The sequence below is a fragment of the Triticum aestivum genome, chromosome 6A (assembly GCF_018294505.1).
Source record: "Triticum aestivum cultivar Chinese Spring chromosome 6A, IWGSC CS RefSeq v2.1, whole genome shotgun sequence".
NCBI lineage: Eukaryota > Viridiplantae > Streptophyta > Magnoliopsida > Poales > Poaceae > Triticum > Triticum aestivum.
In genome coordinates this window covers 33145452-33163720 of record NC_057809.1, presented here as the reverse complement: position 1 = coordinate 33163720, position 18269 = coordinate 33145452, and the positions used below count along the sequence as shown (strand labels likewise).

Genomic DNA, 18269 nt, shown 5'->3' with positions numbered 1-18269 from the left:
AGCTTAATTCCACGGTAATTAGTACAACTCTGGACACCCCTTGTTCTTGAAGATTGGTACTAATATACTCCGTCTCCATTCTTCTGGAATCTTGTTTGCCCGAAAAAGGAGGTTGAAAAGCTTGGTTAGCCATACCATCGCTATGTCCCCGAGACCTTTCCACACCTCAATGGGGATACAATCAGGGCTCATCGCCTTGCCTCCTTTCATCCTTTTTGAAGCCTCCTTAATCTCAGACTCCTAAATTCGCCGCACAAAACGCATGCTGGTCTCATCAAAGGAGTCGTCCAATTCAATGGTAGAACTCTCATTCTCCCCATTGAACAGCTTGTCGAAGTACTCCCGCCATCTATGCTTACTCACCACGTCCTTCACCAAGAGTTGGCCTGCTCCGTCCTTAATGCATTTGACTTGGTCAATATCCCTCGTCTTTCTCTCTTGGATCTTGGCCATCTTATAGATGTCTCTTTCACCTTCCTTCGTGCCTAACCGTTGGTAGAGGTCCTCATATGTCTGACCCCTTGCTTCACCAACAACTCGCTTTGCAGCCTTCTTCACCATCTTGTACTTCTCTATGTTGTTTGCACTCCTATACAGGTATAGGCGTCTGAAGCAATCTTTCTTCTCTTTAATTGCCTTCTAGACATCATCATTCCACCACCAGGTATCCCTATCTTCGCTTCTCCTTCGCCTGGACACTCCAAACCCCTCCGAGGCCACCTTACGAATGCAAGTCGTCATCTTCATCCACACATTGTCCGCATCCCCTCCGTCCTCCCAAGGGCCCTCCTTAATGACCCTCTTCTTGAACGCCTGAGCTACCTCCCCCTTGAGCTTCCACCACTTCGTTCTAGCGACTTTGGCACGCTTATCCCGCTGGACACGAATCCGAAAGCGAAAGTCAGCAACCACCAGCTTATGCTGGGGTACAACACTCTCTCCAGGTATCACCTTAAAGTCTAGGCACTCACGCTTATCTTCTCTTTCTCGAAAGGATGAAATCAATCTGGCTAGAGTGTTGGCCACTACTAAAAGTCACCAGATGTGATTCTCTCTTTCTAAAGAGGGTGTTAGCTACAATCATGTTGTAGGCTAGAGCAAAGCTTAAGACATCTTCTCCTTCTTGATTGCTGATGTCATAGCCAAAGCCCCATGCACCCCTTCAAAACTTGTGTTAGATGTACCCACGAGGCCATTGAGGTCTCCTCCTATGAAGAGCTTCTCACCAATCGGTACACTCATAACCATGTTTTCCAGGCCTTCCTAGAACTCCCTCTTGGTGTTCTCATTGTGGCCTACTTGTGGGGCATACGCGCTGATAACATTGAGAACCAAGTCCTCAACTACCAGCTTGACCAGGATAATCTGGTCCCCACGTCTCTTGACGTCTACCACTCCATACTTGAGGCTCTTGTTGATCAAGATGCCTACGCCATTTCTGTTTGCATCCGTCCCCATGTACCACAGTTTGAAGCCGGTATCCTCCACCTCCTTTGCCTTCTGTCCTCTCCATTTGGTTTCTTGGATGCAAAGGATATCAACACCTCTCTTCACTGTTGCATCAACTAGCTCCCGAAGCTTCCCTGTCAGAGACCCTGCGTTCCAGCTACCTAAACGAATCCTCCTAGGCTCGGCCAGCTTCCTTACCCTTCGCACTCGTCGAGTCAAGTGCAAAGACCCTTGCTCATTTTGCACTACATCTGGGTGCCGATGTAGCGCGCCACTAAGGATGCGACGACCCAATCCTCGCTCACTTGCCATCATATCCGGATCAAGATATAGCGCGCAGTTTTCATCTCCATAAGAGTGGATGAGTTTTCACGTTAGCTCGCTAAGCCTATTATAATCCTCCTCCTTTATCCGGGCTTGGCACCAGTGTATGCATGTTGGAATTGTTATTTTTCGGGCGTAGAAACACGTGCTCCCGGGAGCCTAAATGGGTATCCGCAATTCCAGGATGATACTACTTAGACAGGGCAAGATCCTTCCATTTTGTCTATAAAAAGACACATGCATACACTGTCTGTATGTGTATTTCATTTCTCAAGAGGTTAACTCATGAAAGAATTCGGTTATTTTCCAGACAGGAATGGGTGGGCTGTATTGATAATCTTTTGCAGCCAAATCTCTGACCGGTACATTTCCATGCCATGGTACTGAGCATGACACCACCCAGAGCTAAACTATAGACAAGACGGTAAGCACAAAGATATCTTTGCTTCTCGAGAGAGCACTCCATGGGCGAGCCATATCGAAGTTACTGGTTTGGGGGGCAGACTTCAGTACTGTTTCATTTCATTTCATCAGTTTCTATGGTCATACGCCCCATACCTGCCTCGGCAACGAAGTCGATGGCCTTCAGGCTGTCGACCGTCTCAGCGCGCATGGAGAGCGTCAGGCCGTCAGCTACTCAGCTACATGAGAAAGTTTTCCATCCCAATCTCTGAGCGTCAGACCGTCTCAACCCCATGTCCCATGCTTGTTTCTCGCCAGGACGAGCCGTCGATGTTGATTTACGGCGAGTCTCCAGGTGGCTTGGATCAGCTTTTGACAGTACCTGGAGCAGGAATAACAGTAGCCCTTTGTTCATACCGTTAGTGAATTCAAAAATAAGTTGTAGGGCAGATGAGGCGGCAGCCGGAAGGGGAGACCTGTCGCCAGCACTGGCAGCATTATGGATAGGCCATAGTGTCTCCAGGTTTTCAGCCTTCACCATAACTCACAGAGAGAAGAAGAAAATAATCCCAGCACCAGCATTGCTACTGAATATGCGCAAATTAGTACAACTCATAAAGGCATCCCTTGAGCAATGATATCCCTTTGAAATACAGATCGAGACACACAAAAAGGATGAGCAAACATCATAGGCTTAAGCAGGAATTTTGTGGCACATAAGCAAATGATGCTGGACAAAAAATACAACGCTAATGCATTAACGCAAGATTCAGTGACAAGGCCAACGCTAATGCATTAACAGAAGGAAGTTAATTTCTCTTCAAGCTAGTTCCAATCTTTCCTAGAGAAATCAGATAACAGACGGATAGTTCATAAGTCAGAAGATTAACTCCAGTTACAGTTGACCAGGACATGTTAATTCCTACTAGTTCACGGCACATTTGACCAGGGCATGACACATAGCGGGTCAAATTCCCTTGTGGAGCACATTACAGGCCCCATGCGCAGCATACAGGATGGAAGAGCCTGAAACAAAGAGTCCATTTCTGCATCTCAGCCATCCGAAACCTAACTCTTGTTACCTGTCGACCAATCAGTGAAGCTAGTCAAACAGATTTGTAATACTCAATTATTTGATGCATGGAAATTATCTCACAACTTGTGTACAGTTCGGACAGTAAGCATTAGAGCTTCGATGATGTGGAAATTGTGCCAAAGGCTTTAGGTCAAATCAACTCAGCAATATTGGAGAAAACCAACAGTACAAAGCGAGAACAGCAATAGGACGGCAGTTAATTGAGCTGAATCGTTTGTTTTCTAGCTCATGGGCATACTCATTAGAAATGTACTCCCTCCGTTTTTAAATATAAGATGTTTTAGGTGTTCCACATGTTGTCTAGATTCATACTAAAATGAATGAATGTACACACTAGAGCATGTCTAGATACATTTGATACGTGTGGAAGGTGGCCAAAAGCTAAAGCATCTTATATTTATGAACGGAGGGAGTACAAGCTAGATAGTCACTAAAAAATCAAACTTAATCAAATTCATCCACTGAAAGCCTCAAGTAAATTATAATGCATCATTTTATGAACTGATACTTCCTTCGGTTCAAATAGACAACGCCTTTTTTACTCTGCACAGTATCAAAAACAAAACATTGGCAACTACTCCTGACGAGACAAGTGTTTAGTATGAATCTAGACATGTCATTTTTGTTAGGAAATATGCAACTTGTATTTCCAGGTGGCCATAGGCCAGTATATATACATGTACAGGTGTGGAATATATGCAGGAAACCCCTTATACAATAGGGTAAATACGAAAGGTTACATGACTCTCTCTCTATATATATATAACTCTAACACCCCCCCTCAAACTCATGGTGGATTAACAACACTGAGTTTGGAGAGATAGAAGCCATGTTGCGTTCTAGTTTGGGCCTTCGTCAGAAAATCCGCCAACTGTAACTCGGAAGGCACATACTGAAGAGCAATAACCTAATCCTGCACACCAGCGCGCACATAGAAAGCATCAACACCAATATGCTCGGTGAGCTCATGCTTCACAGGATCGCGCGCAATGCTAATAGCACCTGTACTGTCAGACAAGAGCGGAGTAGGTGTAGTAACAGAAACACCAAAATCCTGAAGTAACCACCGTAACCAAGTCACCTCTGCCGTCAAAAGAGCCATAGCTCATAACTCAGCCTCTGCACTCGAACGGAAAACTGCAGTCTGTTTCTTCGTCTTCCAAGCAATGAGAGAACCACCAAGAAAAACACAGTAAGCAGAAAGTGAACGGCGATCGGAGGGATCACTAGCCCACGTAGCATCTCAATAGGCCTGAAGCTGTAAAGAACTGGAGCGAGCAAAGAATAGACGGTGAGAGATCGTGCCCCGAAGATATCGGAGAACACGAAGGAGGTGACTATAGTGAACCGAAGTGGGGGCGAAGACAAACTGACTCAAAATATGAACCGGATAGGAGATATCCGGACGAGTGACAGCTAGATAGACAAGACTCCCAACAAGATGACGATAACGCGTCGGGTCAGGCAAGGGGTCACCATCAGTATCACGAAGGTGAACATTGAGCTCCATGGGAGTCTCAACAATGCGCTCATCGGTAAGAGCAGCACGAACAAGAAGATCCTATATATACTTTTCCTGGGATATAAAAAAGCCATCAGAGGTACAAGAGACTTCAATTCCAAGAAAGTAGCGTAGAGGTCCAAGATCAGACATAAGAAACTGCTCACTAAGACGGGCCTTTACAAAGGCAATATACTCGGGGTCATCGCCAGTGATGATCATGTCATCAACATAGAGAAGAAGAAGAATCCGACCACGAGGAGAAAGGTGGACAAACAATGCTGGATCATGAGCACTCGCTGAAAAACCAGCGGCAGTCACCACAGAGGCAAAACGCTCAAACCAGGTGCGGGGGGCTTGCTTAAGGCCATAGAGAGAGCGACGAAGATGACATACCATGCCATCAGGAACAGAATACCCAGGTGGTGGTTGCATGTATACCTCCTCACGTAGCTCACCGTTAAGAAAGGCATTCTTAACATCAAGCTGAGATACAGACCAGTGGCGTGCAGAGGCCACGGCAAGAAGTGTACGGATAGTGGTCATATGGGCCACAGGAGCAAATGTCTCATCATAATCACGATCATGCTCCTGCTGAAAACCACGAGCCACAAGACGAGCTTTGTAACGCTCAAGAGAACCATCAGAGCGAGTCTTAACCTTGTAGACCCACTTACAAGTGATGGGACGGACACCGGGAGGAAGAGAAACAAGATCCCATGTACCAATGCGTTCAAGAGCAGCAATCTCCTCTGCCATCGCAAACTGCCATTCAGGATGAACAGCAGCCTCACGATAAGAAGTCGGCTCAAGAACAACAGCACCAGTGGTTGAAAAACCAAGGCGATCAACAGGCGGAAGCGGGCAAGGACGCAAGCCATAGGTTGGCTGAGACGAGAAGGACGACACATCAGCAGACACATCCACATTACGTGAACGACGAGTGTAATACTGAGGCAAAGATGGAAGAATACGAGGAATAGCCGAGGTAGAATCAGGAGGTGGAGACGAAGAAATCACCGAGGATGAAGTTGCAGAATCTGGTGACATGCGAGGTGAGGAAACCGTGGGAGAAAGACATATGAAAAGAAGCTCCGGAGTCCAGAACCCACGAGGATGTACCTGACTGTGTAGAGCGTGGTTGCTCAGTGCGGGAAGCATTAGTCACAGAACCTGCAGTACCCGCCGAAGGAGAACCTGAAGCGGCAAGCGGACGCTTAAGTCGTAGAATATCCTTCTCAGTCAAGGCGGTGGCTGAAGATGTCGAAGTAGAAGAAGTCCCTGAAGCTGATGATCGCGCCTTACGCAGGTGTTTCTTCTTCTAGAAGCACTGAGACTCAACATGACCATCCATCTTGCAGTAGCCGAAGTGAGGACGAGATCGACCCTGGCCGCCCATAGGAGTAGGCAAGAGCGGAGGAGCACTCGAGTGGGAAGGAGTCAGTGCAGCAGTCATAGCAGGAACTCGAGTAGCGAGCACAGAGGGAACCTCAAGTAAACCAGCACCACGGAGGCGAGTCTCCTCGGCACGGATCTTAGAAAGCGCCTCCATGAGGGAGATATGACCACGAGCAAACAACTGAGCGCGCCGGGGCTCAAACTCCTTACGGAGTCGAGACAAGAACTCGTAGACACGATGAAACTCCAAATCAGCCCGCACAGCCTGGCAACACTGACAAGTACGGCAACCAGCAGTGCGGAGAGAATCAAGCTGACGCCAGATAGCAGAACTCTGTGCATAGAACTCATCAACAGTGGAGTCACCCTGCTGAAGAGCATGCTCCTGACGAACCACAGACAGGTATAAGGCATCACCAGAGGGCTGATAGCGCTGACGAAGCCGAGTCCAGATCTCAAATATAGTAGAGAGGCCAAGAAACTCAGAGGCAAACTGAGGCAGAACACTAGCAGTGAGAACAGCGGCAGCACGAGCATCATCATCAAGCCACTGAGTGTAAGCAGACAGAGCTGCATGATAAGTCTGAAGTGCGTGCACATAGGTCTGAACTTGCTCATCATAAGCAAGAACGGCAGCGTCATCAGCCAGCTTAGCGGCATCCTTTGCAGCCTGATCAGCGTCGGCAGCAAGAACCGGTGGCGTCGGTGGAGTAGGAGCCACAGGAGGAACTGGACACGGCGGACTGGGGACCTCGCCAGAAAGAACGCGCCAGAGATGAAGGCCACGCATGTGAATGCGCATGAAGCCGACAAACTCAATGTAGTTGGTACCATCAAAAGTCATCGGACAGCGAGGAACAGCAACATAGCCGGAGGACAGAGACATCACGCCTTTTTTTTGGATAGACGATCAGGATCCTGGATCGAGGGCAGGTGGGACCCGGCTACAGTAGCGACGACCTGGCGGCTAGATCGTGGGCAGGACCTGGCGGATGGGCAGGACTGCGGTCTGGGATCCGGGATTGGTAGCTGGTGGCTGAGATCCTGGTCCAGGACACGATCTGGCGGGCGACGGAGCTTGTACGAGACGGCGCCTGGGTTGGTGACGAGGCGAACAAAGACTGCGGGACGAGCGACCGATGGGGAGAAGCCCCATCTGTGGAGCGACAGCGACCAGATCGGAAGAAGTAACCAGATCGGGAGAGGCCCAAGGCCCAACTGCGGGGCAGGGCGGAGCGACCAGATTGATCGGGAGACCTGGCGGGCGATCAGATCGATCAGGAGGGGCAGAGGAAGACCGCGGGGCGAGGCAGGCAGATGAAACCCAGCGGCTGGAGTAGCAGATCAATGGCACGAGTTGCGGCGTGTAAAAAATTGACCTAGCTCTAATACCATGTTAGGAAATATGCAACTTGTATTTCCAGATGGCCATAGGCCAGTATATATACATGTACAGGTGTGGAATATATGCAGGAAACCCCTTATACAATAGGGTAAATACGAAAGGTTACATGGCTATATATATATAACTCTAACAATTTTGATCATGGATTCAGTACAGAAATTATTAAGCATCTATAATGACAAAAGTCGGAGAAATTATACTGCACATAAACCACTACAACAGCCAATATGTACTTTGGATAAGACACGCTATGTTGGAGGTTATGAGAATTAGACTGACAAATAGATATACGTCGTGAAAATATTTAACTAGACCTGCCTAAAATTAGCATAATTGTACAATATTTGCAAGCGAGCATTATGTATTATAATGTTCCTGGATGAGCAGTAATGTGAAATGTTTTCCCTAAGAAAGCAATAGTGTGAAGCATGTATAACAAAGGAAGTATGAAGCCAAGAGCTGAGGTGGACAGGTGGTGTTAGTTACCAATACAAATCTGAATTCAGGGAACAACAGATAAATCATCCTCAAACTTGACAGATCCATAACCACAGAAAAAAAAATGCGACATAGCAACCAGGAAAAGGAAAGGAAAGGGAAAATATTTCATTCTGCTACCACTAACAAATAGTCACCTGACCAATACATCACGAATTCAAGATAGCATCTATCCAGACAGATCATACTATGTATCGCGCAAAAGTTTAGCTCCACCATGTCCATCATCAATGCGAGCATCTACAAAAATAGGAAGTCAAGGAACCAATGAGATTCCAACGAACATTTAGATAAACACACTGCTATAATTCGAGAAAAAAATTCAGTTCTATCTCATAATGAAACCCTTGACCATGTCAATAGGCCTGCAACAATAACGAAAATAGTTCACTTATTATACACATAATATGCCAATCCACCTCAAATAAATTGCTTCTGCAAATCATCATGTCCGTTGTTTTACTGTATGGACATCCATAGAATAAACAGATGAAGTGTCTGCTACCTCTGACTCAAACCACATAACACAATAACAACAATACAAGACTATATAATACTAACTTTGTTTCTTTTTACCTGCGGTATAGACACCTTCAAATGGATAAAAGTGAAACCAGCAGTAGGATTCAAAAAGTTTCTTAAACTGCAATGATTCAAACTGGACCATGAAGATGCCGATAAATGTCCGCACTAACACCGCATTATTGTCCTCAGCAAACCAGAGTATCCTTGGGCTTTGACTCCCCTCCTCTGAATTCATGGAAAGTGGCTTGTCTAGTGCAACAGTTCTTCCCAGCACCCATGAAGCTACACCATCACAGTCCGTCTTCCTCTTCCATAATTCGATGCAGTAGCCCGACAGGAAGAGGAAACCAAGGCCACCACCCTCCGCATGCATAACCGTGAAGGAGCACCTCCCCGCATCGACGTCCACTGGCACATCAATCACACTTAGGCTCTGCCTATCCACATTAAATTCAAGTATTCCAAACCAATTCCCAGTAAGCATCCAGTAAATGGAACTCCCAACCATCACAGAGCAGACGACCAAAATCGTGGTGGGTACATCACTGGTAGGATCCTTGGTCGGAAGCAGTGTCGAGGTGAGATCACCCCATACACCGGTCTCCGACGAGTACACCAAGGCCACAGCCTGTGTAAGCTGTACGTCGTTGTTGCCTACCAAGACAACCTGGAAATGGTGGGCCTCTCCGGCAGCACGAAGCACCGCCCCGTTAATCACGGTTTCCTCCTTGTCGAACCCTGGGGGGATGTCTAGGAAGTGCTGGTCACCCGTGACGGGATCCCGTACCAGGAGCACGTTCAACGTCCAAAGAGAGATGAGCATGAGGCCATGGCGGCATCCGAGGATCATGAAGGCGTCGCGGGCGTCGATGGGAAAGGAGAAGCGGGCTTCCGGGACGCGATTGGGGGCCTCCAGCGTAGGTTCGAAATGGACGGTGTAGAGAGTTTGGACGAAGAAGAGCCCAAAAGAAAGGGAAGCCCAAAACAAGGTTTGGAGACTGAAAGCCCACGAAGAGTGAAAACCCCAAGAAGGTTTTGAAGTTTGTGAATTGTCAGGGAAATGAAAACCTCAAAACAACATAGTGATATGTAGGGATGTACCGGATCAACCTACTTATTTTTAGATAATAATAACCTACTTCTAAAAATATGACCACTTGTGTCCTGCAGAATTGTTGTGCTACCTTTTGTCGTTGTTCTCTCTAGAACTCAACTAATCATATTTCTGGATGGTTTTTAGGCGGCTATAATTCATCCCTAGTTCCTACTATGTTTTCTTGAGGATATTCAGAGTTTATTTTAAACATGCAAGTTCGAAATGTTGTGTGTACTGGTGTGGAACAAATGAACCATGTTTCACCACCGTCGCAGTGAACATGATGTTGTATGATTATGAAATGAAGTCTTCCGCAAAAAAAAAAGATTGTGAAATGAAGTACATGTGGCTTTATTCCATCGAAAAACTCTTTTTGGACGTGTACCACTTTTTAAAATAACTCACTATATCAAATAAATCTGGATTTTTTTTGTACATGTACATACGGATGTAAGTGTGTCTTTATAAAATTTCACTGTTACATATTTTCTTTTCTGGACTTCACACAAACAACATTGGCACATATTTTTGTTTGTGATAGCGATGATGTTTTTGAGTTTTGGCCACATCTCTCCTCTCTTTTTTCGTGCTTTTGAACTCTTTATTTATACCCGTCTCATTAATGAATCATTATTTCGGCATCCTTCCTTTCAAGCAATTTAATTTGTCACCTGGGCTTGTTGTATTCAGCAAGCGGTCTTTTAGTTCCGCAATTGGGATGTGAGGGTCATGCGACTTTGTCAAACATATCTGTTGCAGGTTTTTCACTAGAGGCTTGTAAGAACCCACCGATGTGAATGGGTGATCAAGAAACGACAAGTTTGGTCAAACTTTTTTTTATTGTACAATTATTTTTGATATAGTTTACCACTCATGCCAAGTGGTTAAACTTGATGTAACTTTGTTTATACCGAGGGTCTCAGTTGGCCGTGTTTTTTCATACATCAATTTTAGACCCTTTTTACCATCTTTCTTTGATCAATAAAAATTATTTCATTCGCTTCAGTGCTAAATGCATACTGAAGCCCACGAAGAAGCCCAAGGATGTTTTAAAATAAGGAATGGAGGGAGTATTAACAACCTACCTACTTCTTTTTACTTCCTCCGTTTCTAAATACTTGTCTTTCTAGGCATTTTAATAAATGACTACATACGAATCAAAATAAATGAATCTACACTTTAAAATATGTCTACATACATTCATATGTAGTAGTCATTTGAAATGTCTAAAAAGACAAATATTTAGGAACGGAGGCAGTAGATAATAACCTACTCTTAAAAATATGACCACTTGTCACCCTTGAAAGCTTTTGTATGGAATTGAGCCTAATTTCGGTACTGTCAATTGACACCGGTGACCTACTTCCCTAGCAGAGTAGGCGGCGGACCGGAAAGATTTTCTTGCCTTGCTTCGTGAACATTTGCGGTGAGCTCAGGAACACATTAAAGCTCAAACAAACAAACATCGTTGTATGCCGATGAGGTCGGGAGGGGGGATGTGGGAAGGGTGTGATAGAGTCTCTGGATCGGATAGGCTAGAAACTCCCGGTGAACCTACCTTCTCCTGGACTAGATGAGGAACTCCTGATGCCGGCCATGGTGACGGTGGCCGGTGATGGCAGTGAGTGGATGGCGGCGGTAGTGGAGCTTTCCGTGAGCACCGCGATAATCCTAGATCGGTAGGGAATATCGGTGGGGTTTGCGGCAGCGATTAACCTCGTAAGTCGTGCCCCGGCCCCCACCTTTGTTTATATAGCGCGGGTCATGGGGGTCCACCAACCATAATGGGTTGGGCGCCCCCGATCAGGGCACATTGACCAAGGGCCTGGCAGGCCGTTGGGCCTGCACAGAGGAGACCAACCTAACATTCTCACCCTTGATCTCAACTTTATTTTTAACTTTATACTTTCTAGTTTATTTGTTTCATCATATATTGGTACATAGAACATGTTTCATCGTCACAACTTAATTGCCGATAGAATCATACAGCTACAACATACGTTATGTTCAGAAGCAAATTCTATTCCTTTTGGGCCTATCCAGAAATCATAAGGCTTTCCCTTAAACCCATGCCGGCTAAGTGTTTCTTGAACACATTGGGTGGTAAGCCTTTCGTTAGCGGATCCGCAAGCATATCCTTTGTCCTTATATGCTCGAGACTTATAGTTTGATCCTGGATTTTATATTTCACAACATAATACCTTATCTCTATTGTTTTGGCAGCATTACTCGACTTGTTGTGAGCGTAAAATACTGCGGATTGATTGTCACAGTACATCTTTAGTGGTTTGTGAATACAATCTACCACTTTCAAGTCGGGTATAAATTTCTTTAGCCATATCGCCTGCCCCGTGGGCTCGAAGCATGCTATAAATTCTGCATACATCGTGGATGATGCAACTATCGACTGCTTGGAGCTTTTCCACGAATAGCTCCCTCAGCGAGAGTGAATACGTATCCTGACGAGGATTTTCTACCATCTCTCTTCCCCGCAAAATCTGCGTCGGAATACCCTTTTATCTCTAGGAAATCACTTCTCCTGTATATTAGCATGTAGTCCTTCGTGTCTTGTGCATAACGCAATGCTTTATTTACCATCTTCCAGTGCTCTATGCCTGGATTCTCTTCATATCTACCGAGTACCCCGGTGATAAAAGCTAAGACAGGGCGAGTGCACACTTGTGCATACTGTAAGCTGCCAACAGCCAAAGCATATGGTACTGCTTTCATTTGATCGATCTCGTACTAATTCTTGGGACATTGGAATTTCCCAAAACTATCACCCTTGAATATAGGAGCAGGTGTGGCTCGCATGCATATTATACTTTTTAAGAACCTTTTTCAAATTATCCCTTGTGCGATAGTCCTAAGACTCCATTGTTCCTATCTCGATGAATTTCTATGCCCAAAACATATGATGCTTCACCAAGATCTGTTATGTCAAAATCTAAGAATAAGAACTTCTTTGTTTCTTGTAGTAGACTAACATCACTGCTAGCAAGCAGGATATCATCCACATACAAGATTAGGAAAATATATTTTCCATTTTAAACTTTGCATAAATGCAGTTATCCTCAATTTTTTCTTTAAATCCTAAACTTTTAATCGTTTGATTAAACTTTAGATACCACTGTCTAGAGGCTTGCTTTAATCCATAAATGGATTTCTTCAGGCGGCATCCCATATTTTCCTTGCCTTCCATGATAAAACCCTTGGGTTGTTTCATGTAGACATTTTCTTTTAAATCCCTATTGAGAAATGCCGTCTTTACATCCATTTGATGCAACTCTAAATCAAAATGAGCAACTAATGCCATTATGATTCTGAAGGAATCCTTACATGAGACTGGAGAAAATGTCTCATTGTAATATATCCCTTCTCTTTGCGTAAATCCTTTTGCCACGAGTCGTGCTTTATACTTTTCTACATTCCTTTTAAAGTTATACTTAATTTTATAGACCCATTTGTAGCCTACTGTTTAGACTCCTTTAGGAATTTCCTCTAAGTCCCAAACATCTTTGGAACTCATCGTTTTCATCTCGTCTTTCATTGCCTTTATCCACATCGATGAATGAGGGCTTCTCATGGCTTCTTCATATGAGGTGGGATCTTTTTCTGTATGAACTATTTCCGTGTTATAAACTTTATAATCAGTAGAAATAGCTGACTTTTGGTGTCTTGTAGACCTTCTAAGGGCCTCGGTTTCTGGCACATTCTGTGCCTCAACTTCTGGCACTTCTTCTAAAATTTGCTGTTGCACCTCCCTTTCATGCTCAACAACGGGTTCAGTCGGCTCCTGACGGACAGGTTCTAGTCTACCCCCATAGTTAGCATTGGTGGAGTTGCAACTGATAGTGAGAAAAATGGCTCTGATACCATTGATAGAGTCTCTGGATCGGATAGGCTAGAAACTCCTGGTGAACCTACCTTCTCCTGGTCCAGATGAGGAACTCCCGGTGCCGGCCATGGTGACGGTGGCCGGTGATGGCAGTGAGTGGATGGCGGCGGTAGTGGAGCTTTCCGTGAGCACCGCGCTAACCCTAAATCGGTAGGGAATATCGGTGGGGTTTGCGGCAGCGATTAACCTCGTAAGTCGTGCCCCGGCCCCCATCTTTGTTTATATAGCGCGGGTCACAGAGGCCCACCAACCATAATGGGTTGGGCGCCCCCGATCAAGGCGCATTGATCAAGGGCCTGGCAGGCCGTTGGGCCTGCACAGAGGAGATCAACCTAACAAGGTGGAGTCCAGTGACAGCTAGGGTGTGTGTGGGGGAGGGGGGGGGGGGAGGGGTAGAGCTCTATGGAAGTGGGGAGAAGCCCAGAAGGGAAGCGAGGACGGATCAGATCATCCAAGTTTGGCCCTGTTCGGTACCGCTCCGCTCCACAACTCCAGGAGCGGAGTTGGCGGAGCTGCAGTTCAAATCAGAGGAGCTACAGTTTCGCCGCTCCGTAGATTTTGGGAGCGGGTGATTACCGAACAGGGCCTTTGTGTGCAAGTAAAAACAACTTTGCTTAAGACTTCCATTTCAAAACTCCTCTCCTCTTGGGCTGGATAAATCAAATCCAGAGGAATAATCCGTCCATCCTCTCACTGAAACACAAGGCACGGATACATACACTAGTATCAAACATGGAAGCAATATTGACCAAAACCAAAACTAGCCGTGCAACCATCAGTGATTGCACCATGCCTTCCCCTCCCAACTAATTCTTGCTAATTAACTTCTCCAGCAACACGCAAGGGACCAAAAAACTTGGGACATCTCTTGTTCTACTACCACCACCAGCAGTAATTCAGTACTATGCTCTGCTCTGCTGTATCACCGCTACTACCGCTGCTACTCCACTTCCTTCACAGGCCGCCTGTCGCCACCGCCGCCACCCTGCTGCCAGCGGCGACCTTTGGCGGCGTCCGAGACCCGCTGCACGATCATCGCCTCCGCCGCATCGACCGCCTCCCGTGTCCCGCTGATCACCACCTCCCTGCACCACACACACAGTGCAGGTTAAATGACATTCAGGCGGGCCTGATTTCGCGGGTAAAGAACACGCAAACACCGACTAAAACCTGCTGTAGTACCTACCTCTCGTTCGTCCCAGGTATGAACTCCCCCTTCACGATTTTGATCTGCACGCCCGTAACCTGCACTCCGACGACGAACCATTAGTCCAAAACATAGCCCTGTTGCTTAACTGTTTGTGGTTGCGTTTCGGTGGTGCGGGAGAGATATGTACGTGCCCGTTCGATCTCTTGTATGGTCCTCCCGCCATAGCCAATGACAGCGCCCACGTACTCGTCCGCGACACCCATGGTGAGGGTCCCTTGCACATGGCTGTCGTAGTCAGGCGATCTCACGGGTGTGTCAGGCTAACGAATTCAATGAGAAGATGGTTCAGGTTTCGCGGCGGAGGCTTATTTGGTACACTGGGCATGAACGGTAGATAATTTGCAACCACTATATATGAAAATAGCGAGAGGTGTTTTATGGTCCCTGGATAATGATGCGAATATGAAGCGAAAAGGGACTTGGGACTTAATTGGGTGCATGAAACTACACAAACGTTTGCATATGTAAATCAGATTAACAGGTTAGAGTCAAGCCCACAATTTCATTTCAATAATATGCCTGTTGGATTAGGGTGAGTCCTTTGACAAAAATAAAATATATTTCTTCTTTACAAATATAACAGTCAGCACATGCTTTATATTTTTTGAAGCATAAAATATACTAGACAGTAGGAGTGAACCTACGGTATTTTACATGACTATAATAAGAACTTTAATTTTCTGCATTGAAATTATGTACTTTCTTGTCATTTGACAACGATTACCTCTGACAGAAAATCAAGATTCTACTCTAGTGGATGACCAACAAGCATTACGACAGAATAAAAGAAATAGAGAACAAAACCTTTTTTTTTCTCATACTCTTCTAAACTCCCCTCACTTCCTATTAAATTCTAAACACTTGTTATTGTTAGCCAGACATGTACCGAGAAGAGAAGCTTCATTGAACAGACCAACTATACATGAAGAGAAGGCAATCCAATCCAGGTTAAGAGGATATCTTATCACAACATGTACATGTGTATTTCAATTCAGCAACGATGTCTTACCCTGCTGTGGTATCTTTCGACATGCTCATCTTGCCCATCACCGCCATACCGAACACTTGAACTTGGAAAACTAAGGCCTGAGTTTTTGAGAAATGCGATGAGCCAATTAGTTACTGCAAAAGGTGATAGCATACGAGCTAGTAGGTAGCACCTCAGTGCCAGCAAATTGTAATGCTAATCGATCACGTCGGCACGTAAACATAGCAGAAACGATTAGGAAGCGACGCATTGCTCAGGTTCAATCTTACTGCAAGTCTTTGAGCCTGTGGTAGATAGTCCACTAAACTAAAATGCCTCAAGGCAGACAACATGCAACAAATTGGGTAGCAGGCAATGGATAAAACGACAAAAACAGAAATACCAGTGCTAAATGAAAGTTATGCAGACATACTTGCAACGGAGGATGAGTAGCGGACGTCGTCAAGCAACTCGGACAGTATAAGAAATACTGCCTGCAGCTGATTGTCCAAGTGTCCAGTGATCGTAACCAGTCTATCATGGAAACCGTAGCAGATGTCGTGGGGTGAGACCATGATTCCAGCATTTGACTCCTCAGCTAAGGACCTGGATGATGAACAAAAAGGGGAACAGATATCAGATTTGGAATATCTGAGAAGTAGAATTAAAAGAAGATGAAATATGATGACGGGTGCTGGTGGAGCCGTGGAGGGCAGGCCCCCAAATAGTAAACGCAAGCTAATGTTCTGAATAGTAAATGGAAGCTAAAACTACTCCCATATAGTGGAACTGAAGAAGCAGAGCTGAAGCTGGAACGTACAGCACGCCTCTGTTTACGTGCGATGACATACACAAACATGGCTTAAAGACAGTAATTAAATAACAGCAGCACCGTTGGAACAGATACAGATAAAAGGGTCACTTGCATTGCAATTTCAGCAATGCCGGCAGACGTATTTTTTCATGACGATTCCAAACAAGGCTCCAAAATATGCAATTCCACAGCGGCCAATCAAATGTACTAGGTAGATACGGAGATGACAGAACAGGTAGTATAGTAATGTGCTGCAAACTGTTATGAATTATCCCTCCGAATGGACGAAACTCATGATCACATTTCAGCGACGGCGGCAGAGGAAGGCTCGCCAAACATGTAATTGCGCTGCCGTAAACCAAACATGTGTGTAGATAGATAGAGAGCAAGGGGGGCACTTGCACTGCACCGTCCTTGGGCCTTGTGTGGTGGAGAGCATATATCATATGGTTCATTGCAGGCAGAGTAAGCAGAACAAGCAAGCACAGCAATATTGAGCATGAGAACGGGAAGGCAATGTAAGTAAGTAATCATACTTGATGACCTCCCCTCCTTTGCCGATGAGCGCGCCGCAGCAGGCGTCGGGCACCACGAGCACCACGGTGGCCTCAGCGTCAATCACCTGGTCGCCCTGCAAGCAGAGCAGAGCAGAGGATCAATCCATCAATCAACAGGAGAAGATGAAACTGCTCTGAACCAATTCAGTCGACTGAGTGTAACTCTGAAGAAATGTTTTACAGGGAGGCAGAGGGCGATGGCCCTGAATCTGAATGTCTGGTCTACGACTTTATTACCAGGTAGAAGAGCTTCTCGAGGACGAGCTCTGCGGCGTCCATGACGGTGCGGAAGAGGCCGGAGACGAGGACGACCCTGCGGTCCGTACCGGGGAGGGGCCGGCCTCGCCCGGAGAGCTTGATGTGGGCCCCGGAGCGGGCCTCCATGGCGTGGACGTCGGAGCCGGCCTTGCCGATGATGCAGCCCGCGTCGGCGTCCGAGACCAGGATCCTCGCGTGCGTCCGCCTCTCCCACATCGCATCTGCGCCATAGACGGACGGAATTGAATGACTGGAGTGGAATTAATTTGATTTAAAACCCTCGCAGAACCCTCGTCTCGTGCGCGGAGCAGAGGGAGCGGAGGGGGGAATGCGAGATCGGCGGCGGGCTGCGCGCGCGCGGATGCTCCCGTCGTCGGTGATGGTGAGAGGAGAGAAGAGGGTCGTCGGAGCGGGCGCGGGCTGCGCGGTGGCCTTGTTCTTGCCGGAGAAGATAGAAACCAAGGGGTGGAAGGGAAAGGCGTGGGAGGGAGGGGGGAGAGGGGTGGACGCGGGCGGTACCTTGGCGGCGGTCGTCGTCGTCGTCGTCGCGGGAGGCGGTGGAGCTCGGGGGCGGCGAGGAGGAGGCCATGCCGAGGGGAGCTCCCACGGCGAGGCGTGCGTACGGAATGGGGGGAGAAGCGCAAGGGAAAAGGGGGCGTTGTTCTGTTTTCGGATGTGTGTTTAGGGATAAAGGAGTGCATTTTTCTAACCGAATTCCCAAAATTTAACTCATCAAACACTTGCTCAAACCTTAACTCACTCAACTTAGATGCAAGGAGTTCAAAAAACTAACTCCCTAAGAAAATCATTATGCGCCAACTCTTCTATCTTTTCGTTTACGTGCTCCGTTTTCAACTGGATATTTGCACCC

General features: G+C 46.4%; 1 protein-coding gene across 4 annotated transcripts; it reads right to left on the bottom strand.

Moving 5' to 3' along the window:
• Positions 1-14201: 14201 nt before the first annotated feature.
• LOC123130147 (protein BTR1) lies at positions 14202-18057 on the bottom strand. Of its 4 annotated transcripts, none has more exons than XM_044550093.1 (8): positions 17918-18057; positions 17378-17619; positions 17120-17214; positions 16203-16375; positions 15812-15888; positions 14930-15062; positions 14779-14837; positions 14202-14677 (listed from the first exon to the last, which is right to left on the bottom strand). In XM_044550093.1, exons 1-8 carry the CDS (start codon positions 17985-17987, stop codon positions 14495-14497), a joined length of 1032 nt encoding a protein of 343 aa, XP_044406028.1. In that variant the 5' UTR covers positions 17988-18057; the 3' UTR covers positions 14202-14494. The 4 variants fall into 4 exon arrangements, with proteins under 4 accessions (XP_044406028.1, XP_044406030.1, XP_044406029.1 ...); XM_044550095.1 differs by having other exon boundaries at positions 14934-15062; XM_044550094.1 differs by having other exon boundaries at positions 14934-15027.
• Between the last annotated feature and the right edge of the window lie 212 nt (positions 18058-18269).

What these genes read in the sequence shown, in the direction of transcription:
- LOC123130147 (XM_044550093.1), bottom strand. Translation starts at nt 17,987, where the DNA reads ATGGCCTCCTCCTCGCCGCCCCCGAGCTCCACCGCCTCCCGCGACGAC. An exon ending in TCGAGAAGCTCTTCTACCTG is followed by an intron (nt 17,215 to 17,377) that starts GTAATAAAGTCG and finishes CTCTGCTTGCAG; the next exon opens with GGCGACCAGGTGATTGACGC. An exon ending in ATACCTGGGACGAACGAGAG is followed by an intron (nt 14,678 to 14,778) that starts GTAGGTACTACA and finishes TGTGTGGTGCAG; the next exon opens with GGAGGTGGTGATCAGCGGGA.